Genomic DNA, 10,026 nt, shown 5'->3' with positions numbered 1-10,026 from the left:
GGAATAATTGGTGAATTGACTCATGACTCAGTGATGAGGCCTTTTGTGTGCCTTTTGTGTGAATAAGTGATGCCCATTGAAGCCCAGTGTTGTGTTTTTGCAACATTGAAAGAAATCCCTCCAATTCATGTTTATTATACTTTTTTTTTAATTATTAAAGTTTTCTATTACTTAACATCTTTAGAATTAAGGAAAAAGATACTACAGGTCAAACACTTACTTGGAAAATTGTTGAAATTGGAAATTGAAAGAGAGAGCTGGGGGTCAGTGGGAGATAGCCATGTGGTATGTCTTACAGTGTTAATATTTTCCCACCAAAAATGTTGCTATGGCTTGTCTCACATTAAAATTTCACCTCACATGCGTCTGATAGAAATCACACCAATAAACAATTACGATAAGTTCATTACTAAGAGACACACACTCTTCCTCTTTGTTAATATATTAATAATGACACTGGTTAAAAGGAAAAATAATAGCTCATCAGAAGAAAAATCTTTCTGATGAATGATGGATGTTTTAGGGCTCATTTGCAAATCACAGTTAACAGAAATCCACTTTTTTAAAAATCTAGATGGTCAATCAAAAAAGAAATGAATTATAAAACTTGTATCTTTGCTCAAACTTCCTCCTCGGTCCTCTGAACAGAAATAAGAAAGGTGGAATGGCCCTCATGATGGTGGACGGGTCAAGAGAGGAACGATCAAATAAGGGAACTGGCATGTACATGTACCCCTAAACTCAACATAACAGCAACAAATCAAAATATTGTTAAGATCAGGGTCACATTAAGATTTATACTGGTATTACAATGAACATTATGGTATGACACACTCTTATGTGTGACTGTAGCTTAATAGTTTTTACTTGCTGAGCGTTAACACCCTTGTTTTTTTTCCCACGAAGTGTTGCGTAGTTGATGGTTCCCAGAATATTATATTTTTTTAACATTGTTTAATGAGCAGTCTAACATTTACTCAAGGCTGTGGCAATGTGTAATTCACTATTAAACCGTATTAAACCTGTTGTCAGTGGATGACACTCAAGTTTAAATAAGCAAAGCATCCACAAAAGGTATAAAAAGACAGCGTTACCTTCTGCAAGACATCCTGCTACCTTCTACTGCAACTGCAAACTCATCTGATCATCATAGCAAGGTAACCTTTTAATTCTTGCCTTTCATCATATCAGCAGCTTTACAGAGAAGATTCTTGATCTACTCTTCATTTTATTTAAGGTTAGATTTATTTGTTAGTGATTGGCTGCAATTAACCGGTCCTGACATACAATTAAAAAGTGTAGAAAAAAAACTGTAGCACTTTATTTCACAGGTCCTTTAATTTTAATCTAATGTGTTGTTTGCAGGTATTTAACAATACAATTTTGGGAGCATTCATTTATTTGGTGCAAATTTGGTACAAATTGTAAGAAACAGCTTTTAAAAGTACTAAATTGGTTAAACTTGCAATTTTTCTTTAACTGACAGAAAATTTCTCGGTTTTCAGTGTGTAGTTTTTTGTGTCAAAATACCAGCATATATGTTTCCTAAAAACTGTGCAACAAGCACATTTCCTGTAAGTATTTTCTGTCACTTAAAGAATTGTCAAGAGTCTAATATATAAAGAAATCTACATATGAACCCAAATAGCCTATAATGAGAGGGTACTTACCAACTAAAACAAACCTTTTTCTGTTTTTTTTTTCCTTATAATTGGTGCCAAAATTAACAGTTAAATATCCTGAAATTACTCAAAATTTTCCATTAAATAGTTATGAAATTAGGGGACCTGTAAAATAAAGCGTTACCAAAACAAACAAACAAAAACCCTTATTTCATTGTTTTCATTTCTAAATCTTTTATAGGTTGTTGTTCTTTACAGTGCCAGATTTCTTTAAATCATGTACCATGCATTTGTTTGGATTGTATATTAGAATATTGTGAATTAAATTCTCATTGCGTTGCGCAGATAAGACATGTATATACAGATGGGCAACAAATTAAGGCAAAAACCAACATAAAGTGCTTTAGTAAGGTGTTGGGCCACAACGTGCTGCCAGAACAGCTTCAGTGTGCTTTGGCCTTGATTCTACAAGTCTCTGAACTCTACTGGAGGCGAGCTAGCTCGGAGGTTATCAGCTAATGTTATCTCTCTAAGCTAGTCTGCTTGCACACTTGCCAGCTAATGAGCTAACTGATGCAGTTTATTATTTTAGTTAATGTAATCACAGTGTTTCTTATTCTGATAGAATTGCATCTTATGGTATATTTGCAGTTTATTTATGGACACTCAATCGAAGTATTGGGACGGAAAATGTGACATGCATGTAGATGTTTACAACCAGTTGCTGATGTCTAGGATAAGGACCATGCAGTAAAGGTATTCTGTTTTTCCCCAGATGGCGTCCGGTTTTCTCTTGGTTTTCTGCCTCTGTATAACCATGACCAACGCACTGTTCTTTCCAATATTAGTAAGAAAAACTTTGTTTTTAGTATTTAATTTGTCTTTTTTAAATTTTCTTGCTAAAATGTTATTTACTTCAGACTAGTGTGTACTGTAGGTCACTCTGTGAGCCTCTTGTTCTGTTCACATTGGACTCGTGTTGATCTCCCTCTTCCCCATTTCCTGTTATCTCTCCACTGTCACTATCTAATAAAAGCATGAAATGCTCCAAAAAAATAACACGAAAGCAAAATACAGCAAGTTGTTCCATATGAAGCCCTTTCTAAGCTCAGTGAACAGTAAAAGATGATTCCCAAGTCACAATTAATCAGTTAGCGGCGCTTCTGCCACCAGCACCCCTATCTTTTTATCGTGTTCCCTGTCTATTTCTGCTGAGAATCGTGCGCGTCACACGGAGAAAATAGGCGAGACCTCAAATCTCTAGATGAAGCGACGCAGCAGCCTCACGTGAGACGTGCGTGTGGCTGCTCTAACCTGTTAACATGGGCGCCAAAATGAAAAGCAAGAGGTTCCGCGATGCACACGCGCTGCTCACGCATCCAGTGTGTCCCGGGGTTAGACTCAGATCTAAACTTCAGGTTCCACATTAACAAGGTGACGAAAACGTAATTTTTCCACCTTAGAAACATAGATAAAGTACGACCATTTATAAATCAAAAAGATGCAGAAAAACTGATTCATGTCTTCATTTCAAGCTGAATTGATTATTTTGATGCACTTTTTACTGGCCTCCCGAAAAAACTACTGAGAGACTTCAGCTCATTCAAAACTCTGCAGCTTGGCTATTAACCAGAACCAAGAAGAGAGAACACATTGGTCCAGTTTTAGCTGCTCTGCACTGGCTTCCTGTTACCTTTAGTATTGACTTTAATCCTTACATATAAAGTCCTTAATGGGCTAGGACCAAGCTACATTGCTAACTCCCTTGTTAACTATTTGCCTTCAAGAGCACTGCGAACACTGGAGATTCCCAGCAACAGCCAAAAGGAAATCAGGGATTCAGCCTTTGTCAATTACACCCCAAAACTATGGAACTCACTACCAATAGATATCAGGGAAGACTGCTTGCTAAATGTATTTAAAAATATATTTAAAAGAAAGCTAAAAAATTTCTTCGCTTTAGCCTTTAACTAACTTTTCCCTCAGTCTGCTTCACACTTATATACAACTGCACCTCTTTTAAAATGTTGAATTTCACTTGATTTCATACATTCTATGTATTCTATTATTTCATATATATTCATATATATCATATATATCATATATTTTCTTCTTCTTCTTCTTCTCCTCATTATTATTATTATTATTATGTATTCTATTTTATGTGTCAGTGGGTTTTATCTTCCATATTATGTTACAAATGGTGAACTTTCAAATTAGTTTCAAATGACCACCACTGAAGTACGCATTATATGTATTGTATTTTCACTTTATTTTATCATATGTTTATTAACATTATCAAAAGGGTTTTATTTTCCCTCTTATGTACATTTTTTTGTTCATTTTATGTATTTTATCTCTTTCTCGATATGAAACACTTGGTGCACGTAATTTCTTTTGTTGTGAAGCATTTTGAGCTGCATTTTTTTTATGAAAGGTGCCATACAAATAAAGTTATTATTATTATTATGGAAACAATGACAACAGTCACACAAACAAAATTGTTTACCAAGTAGGTATAGATAATAGATGATAAAATAAAAACAAAAAAGTGCAAATTTCAAGCTAATTTAATAAATGTGTTGTTCATTTTCACAGTGGCACATAAAACACCACAAACCAGGTTGGTAGATTCACTTTGTTCACACTTAAATTGCTTTGGATGTTGTATTTTCAGATATGTTCAGTGGCAGATGTTCATACACGTGTTTCCTGACAGGACACTAATACACCGGGCTACATGTTAACCCCAACAGGGGAAGTTATGCTTTAATTCACTACAGGATGGGATCGGAGAACTTAATTTTACACAATGATGTCCAACTGACTGACATTATTTATTAATTTATTAATTCTAAAAATAATTGATTAATTAATTAATGATTCTAATGGTATAGTTGAGGTGGTTGGGGTGTTAAAGGTAAAAGTTTTTACATAATTTGTTTAAAATTCCAGTGGTTCACGTGAGGGGTCCACAATGTCCTCATGGTTGGACAAAGCATGGCTCTCGCTGTTTCATCATTCAAAACAGCCACGCGACCATGGCTGAAGCAGAGGTACTTGGTTAATCATTCTTTACCAGCCTACAGGTTAGCTATTATGACCATGTTTTAGCTATATAGAGCCTGTATCCATTTCTCTCTTCTCTTTCAGCTCATTTTTCTTTGCTAACTTTCTCTCAGATGTTTCATATTGTTTTTCTCTTACTCCCCTGTCAGTGCGCCTGCATTGGTCTTGGTGGGAACCTGGCATCAATCCACCAACACTCAGAACTCTCTTTCATCAGGAAACTGATTTTCAAAAGCTGTCACGTTTATCAAAGTGTCTGGATCGGGATCTTTGATGCAATTCAGGTGAGACATTTTTAGGGCGTTTTCAAGCATACATCGTTTAGTCTGGTTGAATCAGACACCGTTGCACAAAGAGGCCCTTTAGAGGAAATCCTGTTACAAATGAATTGTTTGTTTGTTTGTGGGAATGTGATACAACCTTAATCTGACCCAACTACAAGGTGTACTATGCAAGTGTTGTGTTGTGTGCATGTTCTCGCTACCACCCCAGACACATCTGACCAATGATCACAATGAACAGAATGTTCTTTTGTGGCTTTTTTGATGCTTTTGGTTCACTTTCTTTTCTTCCTGTGTGAAAAGAAACTGTTCCAAGTGGAAAACGTAACAAGCTTACCAACTTACTCACTGATTCAGACCAGAGAAATACAACAACAGGTTTGAAAATGCATTTAAACACAGAACCTGATGCAGCTGTCAATTGTACAACAAATGGTGAGTAGTTGATGCTACATAGATTTGCCAATTTAGCATTGCACCCTTATAACATTGTCAGACTCACAAAAGAAAGTAAAAAAACAACCCAAAATGGATCAAAATCAATGCAGCTGAAGTTTTTTCCCCTAACTTTAACCAAGTAGTTTGAGTTGCTTAAACCTGCCTAAACATTAAAAGTGTACTACACTGATTTAGCATTTCACTCCTATAATGCTGTCAGACTCACAATGGACAGTTTAAAAATGTATCAAAATCGATGCAGCACAACCAGAGATAATGCCTTTTTTATTCCATGTATTCTTCTTCCTTGTCAAAACCTGGTGCCTACATTACCCAAAATGCATTTTGTCCACTAATAGTTGGGTTGGAGATTTGGGTGTGTTTTGCTAGTTGTGGCTAATGTAGCCTGGAGCTGCTAGCCTCCAGCAGAGATGAGGAGCAGGCTACAGAGGTCTGTTATCCTCACTTCTTTTGAACTCCACACCCCCAGATTTTTTTCATTTTCAAACTTGTAGTCTTCAGCCCCAACTGATGCTGACTCAAGTGACATCACTTGAGTCAGTTTATCAGATTTCACACAGCTCTCTCTGGAGACACAAAAAGTTTTATACTACTATTTTCACACATGTACTCCCCCAACACCTAGAAACACACTTCAGCCCTGTTTCGACCAAAAGTTCCAGGTACTTTGGGGCTGAGCTTTAGTTCAATAGTCAGTGAATTGACTCAAGTTCGAGATCTGGTGTGGGGACCTCCTTCGCAAGATAGTTTATTGGTGACTGCTTACTTTAGTATCCTAAAATTTAATATTGTGATAAAAACAAAAACAGGATTTTTACGCCTGTTTCCACTGTTATTTGAGTACAAATACAAATAATTTTGCTGTCTCAACAAATACAGATACAAATACAAATACTGGGCTCTCTGCACATCCCTAGTGTCAGGATCTGTCTGATTTGGCTGAGGGGGTGATAATGACTAATAAATCATACTGTATGTTCACCTTGCTGTAATCTCTTCAGCTACTCCAAAACACTCTGTGGGTGAATGTATCACACAACTGGTGGTATAAATCTGCACAAAACAGCTGAAAAGCACATGGCCTGTATTTTACAGGATCCCATAATATTGTAGTTCTGAAGGCTGCAATTTTTTACCCACAGATTAACGTCAGTAATGCAAAACCCTCAAACCCTGTATCCTATAGCAAATCAAGAATGGTCAGTTAGTGCAGTTGCTCAAAAATCAACTTTCTTTTACAGGGGGGGAAGTGGCTGTGGACTGATGGTTCCAAGGTTGACTACACATGTTGGAGTCATGGAGGGCCACACATTGTAGGCGGAGAACACTGCACAGTGATCAACTCGAATGGTACAAATATTATTTCTCGACTTCCTGATTGTTATTTTTATTGAGAGGAAACAAAACTGGTGAAGCTAAAATGTGTGGTATTTTTATGTGTTGTATTTATACTAATGTTCATACTCTTGTCTGGATTTGTATGAAAAATAAGTATTACATTACAGGGTTCTATATGCAAATATGAAAACTCATTTGGGCACCACAGAGCGAGTAATTTGGATTAGCTGAACCACAATACTAAACAATCTGTTGTCAAATCTTTTTATGTCTTTTTATGTCATACAAAACATTCAGCCAGCTGCCTCTCATTTATAGCTGGCGTTGACCGTCACTTTTGCCGGCGGCAGATCATATCTGCTGTCACTATTTAACTTTAATCCCTTAAAGTCAGTTGGATGTTTGAGCTTCAATGTGCAGAGTGACGATGTGCAGAGTTTGACACTATCTGAAGAGGGAAAGTTTCACTGTGCTCACTGAAAATGTAAAATGAGTTTAAGGTGTGTACCTACGACAGCTTGTACGTCAAGATGGACGTAGTGAGGTGTGATGTCACCCGCTGGTTTGCATTGGAGTCAGTTTGAAGCCCAGAGATGCAGCTTATGGTCAGCGCCATCTTTTCCATTTGGAGGCAGTACCTTCCAAATTAGGAGTGCGGGGTGTTGCCTTTCACACTCTGGAAACATGCCGCACTACCTCGGAAACACTGAGTGCTGCACACTTGAGCTAATGTTAGCTATTTAAGCTAAACTATGCTAACACAGCAGGTTAAGCTATCAAGTAGCATTAAATTTAATGAAATACTGCGACAACAGTCCGACTCAGTGTGAGTCCCAGAGCTGGCGAGAGCAGCAGGTGAGCCAACTGTCAATCACAGCTGTCAATCAACGCCCACGTGGCAGACACCAAAGCTACTATATGTCTTCAAATCTTATTAATTTCCAGAATGACCACCAGCACCCTCTTATTAGAGGGCTTGAATTTAGCGACTGAGACCATAATGACTTGTTGAAAAAAATGATTGACTTTTTGCTCTTTGAATCGGCATCAGTTGGAGCATCTAGTGGCCGTTGGTGGCACTTTAAGGTCCTTCCAAGTTGGCTTCAGCTTCAAGCAGCTGTAGTTGCCACTTGATACCCACAAGCATGATTTGTGAAATCACAACTAGTTTGGAGCTAATCGTAGGCCAGTATTCAATTTACACAAGTGTGATGTGAAAACTTAAGTTAAGTAGAAGACATCTTGTGTCCATCTGTTAAACTTTTGAAATGAAAAGATATTTGCACATTCATAGATTCTGGATTTTCTTATGAGGGAGAAGGAATAGATGTCATTTTAAGGATTTTAACAAGATAGTTGGACTTTTTTGTGGGAAAACCATATTAGACACAAATAATTATTAAAAGAGTATTTTATATTCATCTTTAAACATGCCTGAAGGGGATCTTTAAGTAACTTGATGACAGTGTAAAAAGAAACTTGGCAGTTGTCGGGTAGTAGTAATCTCTACGTTAATTTACAGCTACTGCACAGTAAATATACTCCAAAAATTGCTGTGCCCCATAAATTTTTGGCCATGTCCCAAGCTTTTTTGTTTTTTATTTTTACGTAGGAGCACTTGTCCCCACTTGAGCCCTGCATTAGAGAAATTTAAATGCACTCTGATCAGTAAGAAAAGTCAAACTCAGATGTTTATGCTGTTATACTCTTTTCTTCTTACAGGATTCTCTTGGAATCATCTCTCATGTCACAATCGGAAACCTTTTGTTTGTGCCAGAAAACTGTGAAGCCTCCCACCATTTGCTATCAGGTGTGCCATTACAACGTCACTTCCACTACGATGACTTTACTTCCTTTTTCATACTTTGATAATATTGAACTCTGATCATTTAATGCTTAAATAGCAATATCACTCTCCTGATTATTCACATCTTCTTTTGATTATTTCCACACTTTAATCTGGGTGAGAAAAATCAATGTAAAAAAACAATCTGAAAAATAAATAAATATGATTTGTAAGCATAGTGGGTTCCTGTAAATTTCTCATTTTACCTGTGTGCATGTGTGTAGCAGGTATTCCTCATGTGGTGAGGACACACCACATCCCTCTTCTCCTTTTGGGGACAAAAGGCAAGTCCCCACAATGTAAACCATAAAATTTTAGGGGGAAGACTTGGTTTAAGGTTAAAGGATAGGGCGTTTTCAATGGCTTTTGTGATCTCTTATATGTGTCGTATATGTGATCTCTTATATGTATTTTATGATGGCTTATATGAGGCTTCATCAGTCTGAGTTAGTCATATCAAGCGGATATCTGACACATTTACAGGCTTTTTAGCATCAAATTCCCTCTTTGTGTTTCCTCAGACAGTGTTTCCCTGTTGATCTGCAGGTGGAAGTATAGTAACAAAAAGAGGGACTTTGGCACTAAAAAGACTGAAAGATATCTACTTTTGCTGAAATATTGGATCATTTGAACATTTATTGAAATGAAAGCATGTGAGAAGTTTAGAGGGAAAAATCACTATTTGGTGGAGCTGTTAACAACTCATAGACATGTGAAATGTGACCCCGACTACACACTGCTTTTTGTAAGATGTCAAAAGCCAAAAAGGTTGGAAACCACTGGTTTCATCTTTAACAATGTGTTGTATTTTAAAAGCTTGTTATATTATCCATTGTGTCAAATCTTCATCTGAAAAGTAACTAAAGCTGTCAAATAAATGTAGTGGAGTAGAAAGTACAATATACTTCCACTCCACTACATTTCAGAGGGAAATGAAGTAGCATCAAATGGAAATATTCAAGTGTGACAACCCTTTGTGTCATCTGTGTTTTGCTGTGTGATTCACCCCCTTGTTTGCTGTACGGTTGTAGGTGATCATTAGTGCTTAAATAAATTGGGAACACCTGAGGGTGCTGCAGCACAGCTCACTCTCTTCCTGCCACCGTGTCACGCTGCTGAGGGAGCTCTCTCTGCCCTCCCCTCCGGTTGGTTTGGTGATGTTGCTTTAGTTATTTTGCATACATGCACCTGTCAACACCTACACACACAAACACTTACCATTCATGCATCACACAACTCACACTGATCTTACTGATCTTCACACCCCATATATTATAATTTTATTTAATAAATTATCTTTTGTTAAACCTTAACATGGTGTGTTTCCCTTTTTGTTGCCACTGGCCACTTGAGCCAGCTCATAATACAAGTGAAGTACAAGTACCTCCAAGATTGTACTAAAGTACAGTAC

At 37.1% G+C, this 10,026-nt stretch overlaps 1 protein-coding gene across 1 annotated transcript; it reads left to right on the top strand.

Moving 5' to 3' along the window:
- LOC121896075 (galactose-specific lectin nattectin-like) lies at positions 1–9,030 on the top strand. Its single transcript, XM_042409716.1, has 7 exons — positions 1–1,157; positions 2,398–2,469; positions 4,221–4,245; positions 4,578–4,678; positions 4,841–4,975; positions 6,673–6,781; positions 8,492–9,030. The coding sequence occupies exons 2-7, from the start codon at positions 2,398–2,400 to the stop codon at positions 8,554–8,556; spliced, it is 507 nt and encodes a 168-aa protein (XP_042265650.1). The 5' UTR covers positions 1–1,157; the 3' UTR covers positions 8,557–9,030.
- The last annotated feature ends 996 nt before the right edge of the window (positions 9,031–10,026 follow it).

The sequence above is a fragment of the Thunnus maccoyii genome, chromosome 4, assembly GCF_910596095.1.
Source record: "Thunnus maccoyii chromosome 4, fThuMac1.1, whole genome shotgun sequence".
Classification (NCBI taxonomy): Eukaryota; Metazoa; Chordata; class Actinopteri; order Scombriformes; family Scombridae; genus Thunnus; species Thunnus maccoyii.
The sequence above is the reverse complement of the archived record's forward strand: the minus strand, read 5'-3'. Positions and strand labels throughout refer to the sequence as shown.